The sequence below is a fragment of the Lycorma delicatula genome, chromosome 1 (assembly GCF_047948215.1).
Source record: "Lycorma delicatula isolate Av1 chromosome 1, ASM4794821v1, whole genome shotgun sequence".
In the NCBI taxonomy this organism is placed as follows: domain Eukaryota; kingdom Metazoa; phylum Arthropoda; class Insecta; order Hemiptera; family Fulgoridae; genus Lycorma; species Lycorma delicatula.
This window is the reverse complement of record NC_134455.1, coordinates 222,172,038-222,194,165: the sequence shown is the minus strand read 5'-3', so window position 1 is coordinate 222,194,165 and position 22,128 is coordinate 222,172,038. Positions and strand designations below refer to the sequence as shown.

Below are 22,128 nucleotides of genomic sequence, written 5' to 3'. Positions count from 1 at the left end.
ATTATAACGGTAGGAATTTTTATAACCTCATAAGGTTGGGATATTGAATGTTTCTTATTTAAAAAAATTATATGATAAGTGAAAGGTTACTTTAAAAAGAGGTCAGTTGTTTGAATCACCGATTTTGGATTAGGTAATTCTTTGTGAGACTTTTGTTTGATTTTTGTCCTGATAAATCCAAGATAATGAAGTTCATTCTGTATGCTATCTTCCACTGTTAACGAAGCGGAAAGGAGATATTTCTTTTGATACTAGATTTTATTCAATATAAAAGTGTATCAAACTATTTTACGGTTTTCTTTTTAATACTTAAGATGTGCTGACTGTTTTTGATAATCAGTTAGTAAAAAATTCTGTTAGTCTACTATAATCTTAGTAAAATTTTGATCATAAATCATTTTTTTGAAATACCATGTTGTTATTTTTTATTAATTTTAAAATAGCTTGTTTTCTTCTGACAAATAGATGACTAGATTGCTCGGACGGGCCAACAAGTTCGAAAAAATGTTTCTCCGTATTTCTTTGTAATGTATTTCTAACAAATACAGTTTTGGGTAGCTAAAGAGTAGTTAATTCTTCAGCCGAACAACATTATTTAAAGTTTAGTTTCAAGCAAAATTAGAAAAATAATTGCTTCTTAATGTAGACCCCTTACTCGTCGATAATGAATTTTGCTGGCTTTCTTTCTGTTAACTTTAATAACTTTAATGACAACTGTTTAATATTTCATTTTCAAATATTGTAAAAAATCCACTTAATAATTAATTTTTTCTCAAATAATCTAATTTCATAAATAATGCATTTTTCTGGGTGCAGCGTGAACATAGTATCTTTGTACGATTTGGTATAACTATGCACTTGTAAATAGTTATACTAATGATATGTGGCAGCCGACTATCAACTAGTGATAGTTGGCTGTATTTCAAAATTTGTAAAATGTTTTAAGTTTTCTTACTGGATTTTGTAGGAAATTTATTTTGTCACATGTTCTTTGCAGAATCCGTTTATATCAAAGAAATTTGCAATACATAGGTGGAAGTATACAGTTAAATAAAAATAAAGTATTTATTAATCTGTTAATAAAATGAAGTGAGTCATTCAGCTCTCCTTATGGCCTAAATGATTTTTCTTTGTTTTTACGAGATTAGTTTTTTGTCCCAAGCCTTCCTCTTTTTTTTAGGAGACATCACAATTTGTTTTGGTCGCATAATAGAGCCGAAAGATAAAGGTCATGCGCATCGTATATGAAAGGGTGGACGATTCGAAAAGGAATAGTAAACAGCTTTTACGTCGATGCGGGTTGGAAATTGCCTACACAATAGCACATAAGGGCTTGCATAAGCGAATGAACACGAGCACACTCTCAACGAAAACTTACATTCACATGTACAAAGATACTGAAAATATTCGTGTGTGAATAAAGTTAAGAAAAGAGTGAATAATAAAGTGGCTAGGAAAGAAGATCAAATTGAAAAGGGTTGTACCGAAATATTTTTTGTACTTCATTTCTTTGCAAGAGCCTTTTTAAAAGATTTTTCTCGTTTTTCCTTGTATGCTTTTTAAGAAAGAATCAAATTGCTTTTACTTCAGAGGTTTGTACTTTATAATATTTCTTTAAATCATTTTATGTTAATTTTTTATGACTTACTGTATTATTATATCGTAATTTTTATGATAAAATTATGATTTTACGGGGATCCTAGTTTTATTACATAAGAAAGTTTTTCTTATCAGTTTAATTATTTGAAAAAATTTGCACAAGGACCTAAGCCGCTTTTCAAATTTATATCGTCATAGATTATAACTTCTCGTAGGTGAGTCCTGAATGGCAGAGTCTGGTCACATCAACACTTTCCTCTCCATGTTGTCAAAGAACGATTTGTTACGAGTGGGTAGACATTTATTCTACAGAAAAATTTAAACACATATACGAAGACTTAGGTCTCGTATCTGTGTTAAGATGTATTTTAATGACGTATGTTTTTATCTTTTATGTCATTACTGGTACAATATAAACTGAAACTATTCTTGCTTATAAGGAATTTGTAAATTAATTAACTAAAATATTAAATAAAATAATCAATTAACTAAATTCTAATCACTAATTTATGCGGTACACTTACAAATATTAATAATAAGTAATTTAAACCATATATTTTTGTAAAATTTAATAAAATAACAAATTTGAGACTATTTTATAAAAAAACTATTATCTCAGAAATGAAACGACCAAAGTAGATCGTTTCTGTAAGGAAGCCATAAATACTATAGATACTACATATAGATAATACTGTTATATCTGAACATTCAGATACTAAATGTAGATACCAGAACAAACGTAATTATAAACAACCATTAAGTTCATCAAAAAACAGACTTTTATAATTAGAATTGCCAACGGACTATATTGTGGAGAGCCGAAGAGCGGGGTTCGTTAGATGAGGACCAGCAGAACTGACGAGCGGATATAAACCTTTATAATTCTATACGATTTCATGAATGAATTGATACAGCGCTGGGTATATAGTTTACTATTACATAAACGCTTCACATCAGTGTTAGACTTTACGTGGATTATGATGTAATTTTAATCTCTCTCGTAACCTTCTGATTATGACCCAGAACAAAAAAAACAAATAAAAAAAAATACAATTAATAATTATGTCTTGATGGGATAAAAAATAAATATAAAGACTTCAAAAATTAAATAATGTAAAAACGTAAAACAATGTTATTGTATTTTTAAAAACGATTTTCAATATTTATAAAGAATTATAATGTTATCGTAATATTGGCAATAAAAATAGTTATTGTAATCTTTTGCATTACAATAAAGTTAATTTATTCAAGGTGTATGAGTACAGCTGGTTAAATGCCATTATAATGCTGGTTTAATGCAGTTGAGTTTATTAAATTATCTTCTTGGTTGTGTATATTAAATTGGATTTTTCAAAATTGGAATTTTTTTAGACAAAATACTGAAGGGATGCAGGAGAAACAAACACAAAGTTCGAGGATATGAAAAGTTTGAAATTAAAATTCTACTTTTCTGGCTCCAGGAAACGTTCTCATTTTCACTCTCTTCATTTCCTGGTAAGTTGGGGAGAATATCAGGAAATGAAGTGAGTGGCAGTGAGAAAGAAATGGGTGCAACAGCAAGGCGTAGAGATGACGAACCTGTGACACGCGAATATATTTTATACGTCAAGTCGACATGAAAAAACTAATATTAAATAATCCATTATATTTTGGAATTAGTATCATCTCATATATGTATAATAATAATAATGTGCCGTAGAATAAAAATTCTTCAGTTACATTTAATACCGATTAACAAAATTATTGTCTTCCTGTACGAATTGAGTCCGATTCATTCACGACATTCCATTTACCTCTTGTCTTCTTATCTTGTCTCCTGTCTTCTCTTATCTTCGCAGTGGTTTCTTTATTAATCAACTTCACCTAAACTTAAAACCAAATAAATACTCACCTTTAAATCTTATTTAAAGTACACATGCGGAAATAATATTACTCGTCTTGTACAAATTATGCCATTATATGAAGATCTTATAAAAAGTACATAATAACATTTCATAAATTATCTAATTGAAAGAAGGTTTTTATCGACTCTTTAAATAATTCTGCTAGTATTTTGAATGATAAGGAAGTCATGTCAACTTAAAAAAAAGAAAGGTTTTTTATGTAATAAAATTTTTCCTGTATTAGTTTTTATTGCTCAGATGTATTGAAACTTAAAATAATTGAATTAAAGTCAGTAATATAGAAATAAAATTATAAAGTATGATAAAATAAATCTTAATTAATAGCAACATTTTTCCTTTTCTTATCTCTTTTTTTTTGTAATCTTGTCTTTACAATTATCTTTCAGTAACTTCCCAGATTACATCTGAAATATTTTGCCATTTCTCGTGTGTACATTTATTAATCAGAAATTTTTTTTTGAAAAATATTAAAATAGAAGTAACTTAAGGATGATATGCCATTTCTAATTATTATATATTCAGGGCTCCTGGATTTAAATTGCAAGTTAAGTGCAATTGGTGATTATTTCATAGGAGAACCCTATAAAGCGTTTAATTCCTGAAGACTGAAAGTCATTTACAAAGCAAGAAAATAGAGAAAAAGTAACGTTACATATCTGACACGTCTATCAGGTTAACGGGATTTTTCATTTTCTACAAATACTGTCTTCTTTTAAATTGTATTCTTTAACCTTATACTGCCTATCCTACGCACTAATTTACTGTGCCATTAATGAAATTATCTCCAAAAGTTAGCAAGATTACATTTAAAAATTTATACACGACAAGATGGGTGAGATTTACAACATATTTATCATATAAAACTTATCAACTTTATCATACAAACTTATTTGCCGCACATTTCGAAATGTAAAAAAGTAAATATTTTATAGTATGTATTTTTAGCAGATAATTAAAGAAAAACTTTCTCAAAATATTCGAAATGGCTGTTGCAACAATAAAAATGCGTATCGTTATTTTATATTAAGTTAAAATATCATTTATTCAGACTATTAATATAAATTTTTTTAGAAGAAATTATACAAAAAAAAATATTCTCTTTTATTTGTACTCTGCATATATGTACAGGTTATATATGTAAATATATATCTATATATTTCATGTAATATATAGAGATGATATTAAAGAAATATTGTCTTTTCCATTTATCTTATAAATTTATTTTATAATTTACATTAAAAAAATTTCTTTTTGTACAATTTTTATTTACATTTTCTTAAAAACTGAGTTTTGGAAAATCAAGAATGAGAACATATTGTTTTCTGTTTTCTGAGGAGTACGAAAGAATTGATATTCTTCACCTTTACCTTTAGAAGAATAATGTTTTGTTGTTTTCGTAGGCATCTAAAGGAAAAACACTCCTTACGAGATCTCTGTAAGCAACTGGATAGTTAAGAATGTTGTGCTCGTTGAAGAGAACTGGATATTTAAGATCTTTCGATAATTTTTTAAGTTGATAAAGATGATTACTCTGAGTATGTATTGCATAATACTCTCTCCACTGCGGAAACGGCTTTAAATATAGGTCTTTAAAAGGTCCATAGTTACCGAAAACCTTTTCTTCACGATGTATTAGATAAGGTTTTTTCATCAGAATGTGTTGAGCCGGATATTCACCGGCGTTATAATAAAATCTTTTTGGGTAATAATTCCTTCTATACGATTCTAACCATTCATGTAAAAATCTTGCGTTTTTATGAGCAACAATTACCATATTACCCAAGCTTTTTCCAGGTTTCCAACCCAGTGACATCTCAAACCTGATAAAAAATACAATTTTAAAAATCGCCATAATGTATATACTTATACTGTTAAATTAATTAAAATTTAGTTTTAGAGAAATTATCTATAAATATTTAACTGACAATTTGCATTTATGATTTTTTTAAACAAAAAATAGTTGATTTTTTTTCTTTGTTTTTGTTTTACTACTTATTTAGTACTTACTTCTTCTTTAAATTACTACTAAGTTAGTAATGATGCAGAAGATAAATAATAAAAACCTAAGTTTAAAGTGAGATTTAATTAAAAATAACGAATAATACTGTAGAATAATGAAACTGCACTTTCATTACAAATAATAGAAAAATAAAATTTTAGATTATTCCATTCCACTTACACTTAAAAGTAGAAAACGGGGCGTTTTGTAGTAAGACTAAAATTACCATCAACACTGGAAAATTAGCGTTTATAAACGTAACCTTTGGATATACTATTTAGGATTTATTAAACAAATTTTTCAGAACGTACTTATTTGTTTAGAAAATTGAATACTGTTTGAAATGAATTCTTTTAATTTTGAGCATATTGTCTGAGTTAACTGACAAAAAACATTAATGTTACATTTTCAGATTGAATTCAAATTGTATTCGGAATAATATATTACTTTAGAAAAGGAAATAAAACCGACATATATTTTATATGATTGAGGTTTAAATACTCAAAATCCAAGACGACATGAGACTTTATCAGTTTGAAAAATTAACTTTACTTTCGTAAATAGAATAAAGGTTATACTTATATTATTTACTCGAAATTGATTTTACGATTTTACTTGCTACTAAAAATGATTTCAATCGATCTTATAATATTTTATCACAAGTAAATTTATCTAAGAGAACGAAGTAAAATTTCTTAGCCTATTTGCTATACGTATCACATGATTTATATCATTATGTATGATTTAAACATGATGAAGAATGCAAAAAAGGTAATTCTTGGTTTTCATACAGTGATTTTTAAAATATAACAAAGTGACCAATCGGTTACTGTTGCATAGAATTATGACTGGCGGAGGTAGTAACAAGTTTTTTAAATAAATAAAAAAATAAATAAATAAATAAACAGATAGCTTTTGAGAATAAAAGATTTTAAGTGATTAATTAACATGTTTTGTAAGAAATGATAAGCGGAAAGTAGATAACATATAAACAAATTGAATTGGCTGTACAAAATTGCTTTTGATTGGCTTCTGCAGTTTCTCTTTTAGCGGATAATCAGTAGTGAGTAGACGGTAGACAAACAATTGGAGATAAATAATTTCTTTACTTAAAAAAGGACGCTTATGAAAAGATGTTAGGAATTTTCTGTCATATTTTTTGGATAGTAGTTTTTCTGAACAGTGGTAGGCAGACAAATGGATTAAAAATTACAAATTTAAATAATATAGTGCCAACTTATACATCTGGGGCATGAAAGGAATTTTTTTAAAAAAATAAAAGCATTTCAGGGAAAACCAGCTGAATGAGCAAGATGATAGTCTGAAAAAATTGTCGGCCAGTGAAAAAATGTACAAACTTTTTACCACCGATTACTAGATTGCTAATACCACGTTTCGGATTTTTTTCACTAAAATTGTCCGCATATTTTCAAAGTTATAACTAAGTTAACTAAAATATAGCACACCACTTCATGCCGGCAGGTAAGTAGTCTCCTTCGTAACCGTTAGATAAATTGTACATAATTTTTTGTAATTCTTTTTTATTGCTCTCAAAAAATACAATACCGTAGTTATTTTTTTACTTTATTTAAAAAATTTATTGCATCTATAGAAAGTACGTGAACAGGATAGTATCCTACATAACAATAAACACAATAAGATTCAATCTAACCTGGACGATCCATCTTTAAAAAACTCAGCTCTGAAAGTTTCTAAAATTGCATTCGTAAAAAAATACAAGCATTTGAGTTTAATTTAGTCAATTTGCCAAAACTGGAGTTCATAGAAAACAGACACTCGAAGAAGAATGAGAGTCTTATATTTAAATTCACATTAAATGTGTTTTAAGTGGATATGTAGAAGTTAAAATCTGTAAGTAAAGACCAACTGTAGAATAAATAATGTAAATAGTTGTTGATAGAAAATTTTATTAACATTGAAAGATTAGAATTACGTATCCAAAAATTACTAACAGCTTCAAAACAACCAATGTATTAGTAGAAAAAAGATGTGATAGATACAGTGGAAGAGTATGTGCAGCCGATTGAACTAATTGACTAATCATTGCATTAATTTTTGGCGTTATCTAAATGCACATGAGATTAGTATCCCCCAAATTACTTTCAGTCTCATTCAAGAAAGTATTTAAAGTATTAAATTATTTAAGTTACTTTGATTAGTCCTCTATGATCTAAAAAAAGAAATCGGGATTATAAGCTTATCCCTATTTTGAAAAAAACTTACCTCATTTTTCCCTCATATTCAAAACATAATTTATTTATTTAACTTTGGAAAATATCAGTACTATATATATATATATATATATATATATATATATATATATATACATACGTAAAGCACGTTGTAGTAAATTTCCGTGAATTAAACACTTTGTTTTTTTAATTTAAGAAGTCTTTCCTCCCAATATTTCTAGTACAATTCCTTCTCAAGAATAGTAACAAGTACACTGATGATCATACATTTTTTCTTGACATATGTTAAATGAAACCAATCTGGTTTTTTAATGCTGAAAACAAATCTGAAAACGTGTTTTCAAGAAGCAAGTTTGTCTTTTTCCATATGCCCACTTCTTTAAGTGAGTATTGAGTTAAATAATACTGTTTTATTTGTGAGTGGGATAACTGAGTTAGTAGAATTTTGTAGTAAAACAGTAAAGAAACGTGAGGATTTAACTGCCGGTGAAAAAAAGAAACATTATTAAAAAACAAAACAGAAATAACAATCGATTAAGTGATCTTTTGGATCACGCCAAATTGTAGGGACACCAACTGGTAAGGTTTTTCATGTGCCTTTTAGCTATCCTCTTAAGTTTAAAAAGTTACTACATATTATGTGAGGAGCCCATGTCTTATCCAGTTCTAGTTAAACCAGAAAAAATACATTTATCAAACTCGGATTAAAGAAATAAGTTTGTAGTCAAAATAAATAAGAAATAAGAAAGACAGTCAAGGATTCTTGTAATAAAACAGAAATTCGCAAAAGTAAACGAAGCAAAAATTCAAGAATGGATTTTTGTTGGCCCATAAATAAGGGAACTGGTCAAAATTGAATTGTTTAAATTTGTGTGACCGATGTAGAACATCCTGCTGGGGTAGCGTTTAAAGAGACTTGAAAAACTTTCCTGGGTGTCTATAAATCACAAAATTACCAGAATAGTGTAGATAAACTGATAAATTCATACAGAACTGTGGGATGTAACATGTCACTAAACGTCCATTTCCTGCATTCACATCTGAATTTGTTCCCGTCAAACTTCGGGGGACAAGCCAAAGTTTGACGGGATGAACATGGTAAACACTTCTACAAAATATTTCGGTATGGGAAAACTGTTACAAAAGCAAATGTTGTGTTAATATGCTACCTGATTACTGCTGGAATTCGAGATGTACCTGAGACTAGCTACAAAAGGAGAGCATCTGATAAAATGTTTTAATGTAAATGTATGATAACTTTTATAAATAAAACTCCCTAGAAAAAGGCTTATATGAAATTTTACGTATTGAAATCGTACCTATGTCAACATTAATATAACTTATTAATATACTTATCGGTCAAATTCAAGCATAAACTTAACGAAATGTTATGTTAAAATATTTTAATTAATATTCTAATAATTGGAAAATAAATTATTAATTATTATTAAAATACTTTATATCTTAGCAAATGTGAAACTTATGGAGTAAAAAATTCTGGAGGAAAAAATAATTAAAGCCCTCCACTTTCTATTTTATCTCCATTTTAGCGATTCCCTTTACATGTAAGCTAATCTTAACTGATTTCTTTTCTTTTCATTAATGATAAAAACAAAAAAAAGCATAAAAAAGAAAACAAAAGAAAAATTAGAAATAATAAATACCTTCTGAAAAAATCCAAACTTCGTACTATAAATGAATCATTGTCGAGGTATATTCCACCGTACTGCAGAAGAACACGTAATCGAGTGACGTCACCTCCATGATATCTTAACCAGTTTTTATTCAGAGGCTGACCAAATATTTCTTTGGGTAAGGATATACGATTTATGACAAGCTTTTCTTTAAAACCAGGTGTTGCCAGAAGTAAATCCCAGTATTTACCTTTAAACTGTAAGACATCTGTATGAAAAAATATTTTATCAGGATTTTGATTTTTTAATGCTGATAAAATACACACTGTATGTGGAAAATTAAATTCTACCTGGCCAAATTTAACAAAATGAACATAGTTCGGTACAATTTTACAACCGTTTGGTTCGCCGGTGACGTTATTAAATCCATTAAAATCTTCCGGCTTTTCAAAAACTAGCTTGTTACAAATGTTACTTTTTAATGAAATGTATTTTTTATAATACTGACTATTACCTAGAATCGAGTACAATGTCACTACAGATAAGATGCATGTTATTAAAAGCACAATTAGTATCAGCTTGATTCTTGACATGTCTTGAAGATTTTTCGTACTGGTCTGAAAAGAGAAACACTCAGAAATACGGAAGTATAAACATTCAGAAAGTTCATTTTAGATTGAAAAATTTAATTTATGGTTGGTTATGATCGATTATTATCATTACTGTAGTTGTTATTAAAGCATTACATGGTTTTGTACTATCTTCGAAAAGTTTCAATTAAACTGATAGGTTTTTATCTCTCTGATAATGGAAACACTCCTACTATTCTTTACAAATCATAATGAGTCGTAATTTTTTTATTTTAATTCTTTTGCTTTTACTGTTACTTATTTATATTTTTGATACTTTTTCAAGCACTCTTACAATAAATACAGTAAGTTTCTTTTATATTTTTCAGTTGGTTTTTGTAATTTATTTTATAAATATCTGTAAAAAAAAAATATTTTATAAATAATTGATAAAGATTACTTTTCTTATAACGTATAATGGAAGAATTTCTCAGTATGTTATTTTAATTAAGAGAAAAGAAAAACAATTACGAATTTTCCGTTTATTTAATCTACTACTTAAGAAATATTTTTAAATAATAAGGGGTTGTATTATACAAAACCACTGAAAAATTGTACGCAGGCCAGAATCACTCAATGAAGAAGAATGATTGTTGGTGTCATATAATATATATGTCCTCATTCTTTGAATCGAAATTCTACTTTTTTATTACTAGTTACGGATAGTGGTTAATAATCATAAGGAATTTTATTATACATATTACATTTTTAACTAAGTTTGCTTCAAAAATTAATTTAAAAATTCAACTTTCTAAATATATTTATTAATTAAAAAAGTTAATATTTAAAATATTACGTAATAATTCATACCTTATAAAAGTAATTAGAGCTAATTTTAAGATAACCGTAACAAAGATTTATGTTTTTATTATAGTAATAAATTTGAAATTTTTATGATTCTGACCTATGCTAATATATAGCCTACATCTAAATCTATAAACTATATGTAAAAAAATTTAAAAGAAAGCATGTTTCAACAAATAGAAGGTATTGTATATTTATAGAATTAATTTTATATCTTAGAAATTTGGTACTTAATTATTTTAAGCAGCCTAATAATCACTGCAAAGATTAAAAATGGTTATGATCTCAAGCCAGGTGAATCAGAAAAATGAAAGCAGATGATATCACTTGGATTTGTAAAAGGTGCATTTCTATTTTAGGCAGATTTTATTAAAGTATATTACAGTGTAAAACATAGCCAATCTGATAATTATGTCATATATTTCCTATCTAAAAAGTATAAACTGTTTTTGTATACACAATTTCAGAGAATAACTTGTTATCAGGGTATAAAAGAAAGTTTAGCCGGTGCAAAAGCTGTGAGAGTACGCACTGGCACCAGTGTCATACGCACAAAATATCTGTCGTATTATATATCTCCTTGCTGGATTTCTCTTTTCACTTATACCAGTAAACCTCTCATCATCTTTTCTAGCAATTTTCATAGATTTCCTAAATCCTATGATTTAGTATTCAGTTATAATTAATTTTTCTATAAATATACAATAGAGGAATATAAAAATAAAATTTCAGTTGCATGTCTAAAAATATCGTCAGTATTTTTTCAGAATTATAAGTACTTTGTGACTAATCGTTATAAAGTTATATAAGTCTATTCTAAAACGAATTATTTCTGTTATGACTTATTTTTTTTAAATCAGCGAAATGAGAACTTTATTTTAATTCTTGATATTGAAACATTTTAAAAGTATTTTTTTGAACAACTAGTTTAAACTTACTAAAGTAAATTAGTATAATGCCTATTTTTGTGGAAAATTACTGAAGTATTTATTACTGATGATTTCAACTAATTAAAACTAAGTTAAACTCTTAAGACAAGATAAGTTAAACTCTTTATTAATTATGGATAAAATGAAAAAAGTAAGTTAATAAAAGAACAGGAAATTCATCGTAACTAATAGGATACACGAGGATTATCCATGGAAATTTATTTTTTTTAAATTGCTCTTAATTTAAAACAGCAAATACTTAAAAAATTCGAGTAAAAATCCACCCAAAAATGAATTTGGGTTGTCCTTATAGGCAACTCGAATCTATATTACTTATATTATAGTTGGTGACAAAGAGATCAAAGAATATTTCAATTAATAAAACTGTTCTTACAGCCATAGATGCTTACCTATAGTAATTAATTATTACTATATTGCTTATGAGGCGTAATAACTTAAATGAACCTATATTATTGAAAGTAATAAAAAAATATATTATAAAATACAAAATTAACGTTTATAAAATCTACTGTTTAGCTTTTGAGAATGATTTGGCACTTCTAACTCAAAATATCAAATCGGTAGAAGTTCAATTTAATATTTTCAAAAAAAAAACTAAGTATACTATATATCCACAGAAAAAACTAAATTCATAATAAATATAAAATGAACTGAATTTGTTAAGTTAAAATTTATGAAATATCCAAAAATCGAAAAATTTATGTATTTAGGAGAAACGATTCAATAAAATGGCTTAGAAAAAATGGTGATCCATGAATGAATCGGGAAAATGGAGAAATTGTATGGAATAACTAATGGATTCTGTAATAAAAAAGTCTTTCCATGAACTCAAAAATAAGACGTATAACACAGTAATTAAATCTAAAACTCTTTACGCATTCGATTATTTAAATCTACAAAATAAAGGAGAAATAGAATAAAAGTAGAATTGAAGAATAAAACAGAACGAAACTTGAAGAATAAAAAATAATTTCGAAATATACAACAAAAATGGAAAACTTTCTGACTGGATAAGAGAAAAAAATATTAATGCTTTAACAATATCTTTTAAGAATGGACAAAAAATAGACTGATAAAGAAAATATTCGAATTCTTTAAAAATAAAATTAACTTGGTTCTCAGAAGTCAGGAAAAATTTCAATTAAAAACCAACTGAAAAAGTCCAGTACAAGGAATTTTTCTGAAAATCAAACAATTGGGAGGTTTCTGAGGAAAAAATAAAGAATTAAGGTCCAGCTTAATTCTGTGTACAATTCCAGTGGAAGCAAAAAAAAAAAAAAAAAAAAAACGGGACAGTGAAAAGATGAAGGAATATTTAAAAAAGGAAAAATAACAGATGAAAAAAAAGTTATAACAGTCCGTAGTAGGCAAATAAAAACTAAGTATAATAAAAATATATTAAATATGTAAAGTTTATTATTAAATCGTTTAATAAAATATATAAAAGTATATATAACCAAGGAAGAAGGATTAATTAGACAAGAATTTTGATCGTACTCTAATTCATCTTCTAAAATTTAGATTTTTCTTTAATTACTGTTTAACCAATGAATCTGAACCAATTAGTTTAAATTATTACCTACATTTTACAAAAAAATTACAAAACAGATAAAAAGAAAAACAAAATTTGGACTATGAATTCTTAAAAAATTCTTATTAAAAGTACTAGGTATTTTAGGAATCTCTATAAAAATTAAGTGTTGCATGTGTGTAATTATTTGTGGATGCATGTTAGTGTGCTTTTCTACAAAGAATTGTGTAAGATCCGGCCAGTCAATATGGCCACCATGCTTCCCAAATAAGGGACGGTCGAATCATAATGAAAAATCCAGTATATAAATAAATATGAATACTTCGATTATTATTAGTCGCTTCTGTGAAAGAGACCGAAGTAAATCAATAATTTTTGATGCGTCAATCAATTAGAACGAAATATCATTGATGAGAAAAGAAGCATGAAAATAAAATCGATGAATACTAGAGAAGAAGGAAGAAAATACAAAAATAAAACTGAGATAAAAAAATATGCAGAAAAAATTACATATGTAAATTTAAAACGGAAAAAATTGGTAGGGTTTCGTGGATAATGAAATTTATTGACTGCTACTGATAATCGACTTTCAAATCTACTCTGGAATTGCGTTAAAACTGTTAAAAGAAAAACAAAGATTAAAACTGACAATTCATGTCATAGAAAAGTGAGATGGTATCACTAATTTATCTGGCATATTCTGATTTAAATAAGAAACCTTAAATTATCTTTATACCAGCATTCTATTTTTTATTATTTTTATTTAACATAATTAAAAGGATAAATAAATCTTATACATAAAAAAAAATATATTTCGTTTATACTATATTTATATATATAAATTTATAAAAAATATATATATTTTATCGTCTGATCATTTGTGAAGGAGAATATGATAATATGAATATGTAGTCTGTAATACACGTAGCTAAAATTTGTAAACATTGTAAATAATAGGGAAACACAACCTTTCAACTTAGGTCAAGGTTCATGCGCGGGAGTAGTGAGCGGGATCAGTCGCTAAGTTGGCCTGTAGCTGCCCCCTTCGCTACAAGTTACACTACCAGAAAAACCCCGGGACCGTGCCCTTTATTCTGTGCTGTTAGTGTATGTAACGGAGCTCAACACACTGGACAGCCTTATCCGTTGTTGTTACACCCGCTTTCTCATTTGCATTCACATTTCCAAGCTAATTAATTAACAGGAAACAGCAGTGCCAACAAACCCCTACCATATAGCCCAACGAAATGATTTTAGTACTGAAAGCCCTTTCACATTTTTTAACCTCGCTCTGATTCGTCATTCTACTTTTAAATCATCATTCATTCAGCTTAACATAAATAATTTGTGTGAATAGAACTTCTCTATCCATTGTTACTATTTTTTTTCAATTTAATATTTCTAATGTAAAATTTGATACTATATTTGGAGCGTACCACAATGTTATCGTATTGTTTATCTAAAATATTATATAAAAGCTGTTTAAATAACAATTAAAATTTATGTTATTATATTATTTCAATAATTACCATTTATGAGATCTAAGATTTTAAATTTTTGTACCATTTCTTCAAATTAGTGACAGAGAAAGAACGATCTTATTTGAAAGAGTCGGTTAAAATGCTAAACGTCTAGTATGAAATTCTTACAATTTATACATTTCAAACGTGTAGATTTCACCTGTATGGACAATAACTTAATATAATTGTTAAATTTTAATTATAGATAACTCCAAAATAAATGATAATTTTAAATAAATTTCAAAGCATTAAATTAACAAATTATATCAAAGATACTACAAACCTTTCTTCACAGTAATCCTATAAAGAAAATATGCCTAATATAAAAAAGATCCCTATAAGTAACTATTTTATTTTTTTATCAGGAAGAAAATTACTGGAATATTCAAAGAACTTGTATAAAAAATTAACCTTTTCTAATGAAATATAGAAGAAGTATTAAATGAAAGTCAGAACCGAGAATAAAAATAGGACCAGTGAAAATCGAACATAAATATGTCACGGTTGAGTGACATAAATGTACTAATATTTGTTATATATCTATATATATAAAAATGTTAAGTTCGTTTATGTTCGGCTTCAAAAACTCAAAATGTTCTGCACCGATTGAGCTCAAATTTTAGCATGATATATATAACCCGTATCAAAGATTGTTTTCATCTATTTTTAATAAATCTATTTATCTATTTTTAATTTGTACAGTTTTTTAATAAATAAGAGGCTAATAAATCAGATGGAAATGTAAACAAAGGAAAACCAATCAGATCAATGCAAGATGGCCACTGTCAAACACAACGACCAATCACAAACAGCCCGTATGGCCGTTGCCAATGTAAACAAAATCACAAATGATTAAGTAACAAATTTCTTTGAATTATATTTAACAGCTAAAACATCTGTATTTTATAGCTAAAACATCTTATAGTCCAGATAGACTTAAGACTATGCAAACAAAAGAAGTCGAAATAACCAAATACACAGAAAATAATATCCCTACGTAATGACCAAAAAATCCTTTGTTAGGTTAAATATTCACTTTAATCGAGGTACTTTTGTGTGATCGTGTCGTGATTGAGCTGCGCCAAATCGTAAGTAGAGGTTAGTTATGTTTTATATGAGAGATGGTCATAAAAAATATTAATTTTTTATAATTATTATTTAACTATTTTATTTAACTAATATTTTACTTATTTATTTAAATTCATGTAATTAGTTAATATTATTAATTTTTAGCCACTTTTTAATACTGTCTGTCCTGTGTCTCATTGTTGTCGAGCTGCAGCTATGAGACCCATGAGAGATAGGTGAAAAAAGTTTAAATAAATTTTTTTGGCCTTTTCAAAATGAAAATTTTCGTTATTAAACTTTTTGTCCTTTCTGTCATGGTTTTCTAGACCTAGACCTAGAGCTGTGAGAGCCATACGAGGTTATAATCTTAACCCTTCCTTCTATTCAGAAGGATCAAGAAGATGGCTTTCGAATATGACTGAGGAAGAGCGGGCATCCGTACGAGAGAGGAACAGACTAAGCACCAACCAGATACGTAACGTGGAACCAGCAGAAAGACGAGCAGCCAGGCTTGAGGATGCAGGATTGCGAGCACGTCAGTCGCGTTCTGCAGCAACAGATTTGGTTCGTTTTCAACGGAATGAACGCGACAGGGTGTGGATAGCTGAAACACGAACCCAAAGAAGAGCTGATCTGAATCTGCAATACAATCGTCTTGCGTTCCGGTACAATCCAGCTGTTGATTATAGTTCAAGTCGGCATGTTGTCATTGGCCAGATGAGTCATGTCTGTACCTACTGCCAGGCTCTAAAGTATAATAATGAAACGAAAGGGATGTGTTGCGCTGGCGGAAAAATCAAATTGTCTCAACTTGATGCACCACCAGAGCCATTGAAAACTCTACTTGCTGGGTCTACCGCTGAATCGAAGCATTTCCTATCGAACATCAGGAAATATAACTCCTGCTTCCAAATGACGTCATTTGGTGCGGAAATCGTGACTACTCAATTCATGCCAACTTTTAAAATCAAAGGGCAAATATATCACAAAGCTGGCTCCCTGCTCCTGTTCACAGATAGTGACCACAAATTCCTTCAAATGTACTTCATTCGTGATGATACAGATGAAGTCGATGCACGTTGTGGAATACATACCTCGCTAAGAAGATCCATTATTTCGCAGCTACAGAGGCTCCTTCACGAAAGGAACAATTTGGTGCGTTTGTTCAAAACGGAAATTGATATGATGCCATCAGATACCCACAAGATTGTCATTCACGCAGACAAAACGCCCGCTGGAGAACATGTCCGGAGATATAATGCTCCAACTATAGACGAAGTAGCAATTGTCATAGTCGGAGATCAGTTCCAACCTAGAGATATTGTTCTCCATCGAAGAAACGATCGATTGATAAACGGCGCAGTAACTCACCATTGTTACGATGCTTTACAATATCCAGTTATCTTTTGGGATAGTGCCGATGGATATCATTTCAATGTGAAAATGATAAATCCAGTAAATGGTGCAGAAATCAATGAACAGTGCAGCTCAATGAACTTTTACGCATACCGCTTAATGATTCGGAGAAACGAGGACAATTATATTTTGAAATGCCGTCAGTTGTTTCGTCAGTATATTGTGGATATGCATGCAAAAATTGAAACGGAACGTTTGCTATTCCACCGTTTGAATCAGACCAAACTCCGCTCTGAAGAATACATTCATTTGCGAGATGCAGTTGTGAATGACGGTAATACAACCAACGTTGGAAAGCTAACTATTTTGCCATCTTCATACATAGGCAGTCCACGTCACATGCAAGAATATGCTCAAGATGCAATGTCATATGCTCGTCATTACGGGCGTCCAGATTTATTTATCACTTTTACATGCAATCCAGCTTGGGACGAGATACAGTAGCTGTTACTTCCTGGGCAATCACACGTGGATAGGCATGACATCATAGCACGTGTTTTCAGACAAAAGCTTAAGTCGCTGATGGATTTAATTGTGAAACATGAAGTGTTTGGATATGTGAGCTGCTGGATGTATTCAGTAGAATGGCAAAAGAGAGGATTGCCACATGCGCATATACTAATCTGGCTCTACGATAAAATAACTTCAGACGAAATCGACGATGTGATATGCGCTGAGATTCCACGGGCCGATGTCGATAAGGATTTGCATGCAGTTGTTATTAAAAACATGATACATGGACCATGCGGTACACTAAATCCGAATTCACCATGCATGGTAGACGGGAAATGCTCTAAGCAAAATCGTCGAGCATTAGCAGCCAATACAGTAACAGGAGACGATGGATATCCTCAGCATAGGAGACGATCAACTGAAGATGGTGGGAATTCGGCAACTATACACATCCAAAATGATGATATTGATGTAGACAACCGTTGGGTGGTTCCATATTCGCCTCTGTAGTCAAAAACATACAAAGCCCACATAAACGTAGAATATTGCAATTCCGTTAAATCAATTAAATACATCTGTAAGTATGTAAATAAAGGCAGCGATATGGCAGTTTTTAGTGTGCAATCACAAAATAGTGTCAGAAATGCAGTACGACATATCGATGAAATTGCACAATACCAGGCTGGAAGATACATAAGCAGCAATGAAGCTGCATGGCGAATGTTTTCATTTCCCATGCATGAACGCAATCCAGCTGTGGTTCACTTAGCAGTACATTTAGAGAATGGACAGCGTGTTTATTTCACAGATGCAAATGTGCAACAAAGAGCCTTTAATCCACCTGGTACAACTCTGACTGCTTTTTTCACCTTATGCCAGGAAGACGCTTACGCGAGAACACTGATGTATTCAGAAGTTCCCTCTTATTACACCGTGGAATGCAACTAACAAAGTATTCGTACGACGCAGACGAGGGGAGCCAGTCGACGGTCAACCTGGATTTTTCAGAGAAAATACAATTGGTAGACTTTACACAGTGCATCCCAATCAAGACGAATGTTTTTTCCTTCGCATGCTATTGGTAAATGTGCCTGGTCCTAGATCTTTTCAGCAATTGAAAATTGTTGACGGCGTCACACATGCCACTTTCCGCGCTGCGTGTCAAGCTCTGAATTTATTAGAAAACGACCAACAGTGGGATATATGTATTAATGACGCGTGCAACACTGCACATCCAAACCAAATTCGCGCATTATTCGCAATTATATTGACCGCTTGCTTCCCTTCATCTCCCACAGAGTTATGGGAAAGATTCGATCGCATATGGCTGAGGATATTTTGCATAGAGTACGCCTAGAAAATACCAATATGACCATGGAATTTACAGAAGGCATTTACAACGAAGCATTGATAAATATTGAAGCCGAGTGCTTAGCTATTGCAAATAAAGTTCTTAGTCAATTGGGAATGCCCAGCACCCACCCGAGGTGCGATTGCTTCATTTGATGTGGATTTACGCCGTGAACAGAGTTACAACATTGGTGATCTTCAGTCATATGTCCAATCAAACATTCCCAAATTAACGCGTGAACAGAAAGGCATTTATGATCGCATAATGCAAATGGTAAACGACGGAGTTGGGGGGACCTTCTTCTTGGATGCGCCAGGAGGAACTGGGAAAACATTCCTCATTAGATTGATTATAGCAACGGTTCGAAAAAAAATTACATAGCCTTAGCTCTTGCTTCGTCTGGAATAGCTGCGACATTGTTACCAGGTGGAAGGACTGCGCATTCAGCTCTGAAGTTGCCATTAAACATGCAAATCATCGAGATTCCCACGTGCAATATTTCCAAAGAATCCGGTATGGGAAAAGTATTACAAAAATGTAAACTCATTGTTTGGGATGAATGCCCCACATAAAAAATCGCTTGAAGCTCTTGATCGATCGTTACGAGATTTGCGTGGAAACGTTCAACCATTCGGGAATGCTTTGATATTGCTCGCAGGAGATTTTAGGCAAACATTGCCTGTAATTTCTCGATCGACACTAGCAGACGAAATAAATGCTTGCCTGAAATATTCAAAACTGTGGCGGCACGTACGTACATTGCAGTTGACTACGAATATGCATGTCCAGTTGCAGAATAATCCATCAGCTGAGGTATTCTCACGACAGTTACTGGACATTGGAAACGGACAGTTGCCAGTCGATGAGACGTCTAGACGAATATCATTTACTGATAATTTTTGTAATTTAGTAACATCGAAAGAAGAACTGATCGAAAAAGTATTTCCTGATATTCAAATTAATCATAGAAATCACGATTGGCACAGTGAACGAGCTATCCTTGCCGCAAAGAATAAATATGTCTATCAACTTAATAATGTTATTCAATCCTGCATTCAAAGTGAGGAAATGACATATGAGTCGATAGACACCGTTGTGGAAGCAGATGAAGTAGTTAATTATCCAACGGAATTTTTAAACTCACTTGATCTGCCAGGGATGCCACCACACATATTAAAATTGAAAATAGTTGTGCCAATTATCCTGTTGTGGAATATTAATCAGCCAAAACTCTCCGACGGTACGCGACTTGCAGTTAAGAAATTGATGAATAACGTAGTGGAAGCAACGATTTTAACGGGGCCTTTTAAAGGTGAAGATGTCCTCATTCCTCGAATACCCTTGATCCCGACCGATTCACCATTTCAATTTAAAAGATTGCAATTCCCAATTCGATTGGTATTTGCAATCACAATCAATAAAGCTCAAGGTCAATCTTTAGAATTGTGTGGTTTAGATTTAGATGCGGATTGCTTCTCATATGGACAACTGTATGTTGCGTGTTCCCTAGTCGGCAAACCAGATAGCCTTTATATCTACGCAGACAGTGGAAAAACCAAAAATATTGTATATCCACAAGTATTGCAAAATTAAACTTCTATGAAACGTATGCTTTGTTTTATTTCTCATTTCTCATCCATGCAACCACAATGTGCCACAGCGAAGCGTGGCGGGTACAGCTAGTATATATATATATATATATATATATATATATATTATCCATCTTAATCAAACTCCATCGCTAATAGTCGAGAATTATATCCAGGTTAATAATTTAAAAAAATGTTACCACTTACTCCTTTATTTTATTATGCTTATGAGCTTATTTGTGGTTCCCTTACTTAATCTCTGTATTGAATTATCTTTCAAATGAAGGTGGACTTTATGTTCTTCCTAAATTCATACTTGTCATCTCCGAAGAGTTGGAAGAAATGCGATGAGTCAGAGTTAGTATTAGTACTGACAAAGTTTTATATTGCAGGTAATTTTTCATTAAATCTATATGTACAGTTAGCTGTTGTTTCTAACCATTTTGAAAAATTGGTAAATAAGGGTTATAACGGTTGACTATTCGTAAATATAATTAAGAGGGTTCTGCATCTACAATATTTTTGTATTCCTGTGTAGCCACAAAATTTCAAAGTACAATGGATACCGAATACCGCAATACCATGCAATTAAGTCATCCTTCAAAAACATCACAGTAATTCCTGAAACTTTTTCTGCGTGGCGTCGTCTATTGTTCCTCTGCCTCCTCTACATTATATATTAATGATAAACCAGAGTTAAATTTAAATAATTATATATATACGACAAAGATGAATGAGAGCGGACTTTTTGCGTGTATTTGATAATATACGCAGAAGGTAATAAGTAATATCAGACACGCTCTCAAAATTTTACTAAAATCAGTTGAGAAATTTGTTCAACGATTTATAAATGTTAACTCGGTCCCAAATGATGGGATTATTTATTTTCAAAGGTCTGTATTAGATTTTCTTTTCTAAATTTCAATTTTTTTATTATATCTAACCTAAATCAGGCTAAAGTTTGACAATGAATAAATAACTTCGAGATATATTTGATAAATCTAAAAAATGAAATCTAATAAATAGATAATTTTATTACAAAACTGTTTTTATTTTATGAAAATTGGTTCAAAAATGATTGACATATTTATTAATTACACAAAGAATAACTAATCAAACAAAGAAACAGTGACAGAAATCAATGAACCAGCAAAATGAACTAGTGAAACGAAATAAAGAGTTTTGACGACGCACAACACTCTAGGGGAGCAGATTCACCTCAAATCTCGGAGAACTCACAGATCTAATGTATGCAGTAGTTTCAGGAGCCTAACGTCCTCGCTGTTATCCAGGAGGTTAATCGCGATCCAGTTCACATATTTGTTCAGTCTTATTTTTTATTTTGTACTGAATCTTTGTATCTGCTCTCGAACGGTTGGGAATCTCAGTTGTACTTCAGTGTTTTTCGCAAACTATGGCGCTTGTGCAATATTTATCAATAGTTTTTTCTGGAATCTGTGTACGATTT

General features: G+C 30.3%; 2 protein-coding genes across 2 annotated transcripts; one reads left to right on the top strand and one right to left on the bottom strand.

Annotated features, from left to right (window-relative positions):
- Positions 1–4,620: 4,620 nt before the first annotated feature.
- On the bottom strand, positions 4,621–10,087 carry LOC142328967 (uncharacterized). Its single transcript, XM_075373190.1, has 2 exons — positions 9,380–10,087; positions 4,621–5,323 (listed from the first exon to the last, which is right to left on the bottom strand). The coding sequence occupies exons 1-2, from the start codon at positions 9,940–9,942 to the stop codon at positions 4,873–4,875; spliced, it is 1,014 nt and encodes a 337-aa protein (XP_075229305.1). The 5' UTR covers positions 9,943–10,087; the 3' UTR covers positions 4,621–4,872.
- An 8,236-nt stretch (positions 10,088–18,323) lies between these two features.
- Positions 18,324–18,668, top strand: LOC142317760 (uncharacterized). Its single transcript, XM_075354310.1, has one exon. It carries the CDS (start codon positions 18,324–18,326, stop codon positions 18,666–18,668), a length of 345 nt encoding a protein of 114 aa, XP_075210425.1.
- The last annotated feature ends 3,460 nt before the right edge of the window (positions 18,669–22,128 follow it).

Excerpts from the sequence above, each read along its gene's own strand:
- LOC142317760 (XM_075354310.1), top strand. The coding sequence starts at position 18,324 with ATGGCAGTTTTTAGTGTGCAATCACAAAATAGTGTCAGAAATGCAGTA.
- LOC142328967 (XM_075373190.1), bottom strand. The coding sequence starts at position 9,942 with ATGTCAAGAATCAAGCTGATACTAATTGTGCTTTTAATAACATGCATC. Across the intron at positions 5,324-9,379 it reads AGTTTGGATTTTTTCAGAAG|GTTTGAGATGTCACTGGGTT; the intron begins GTATTTATTATT and ends ATTTTTTATCAG.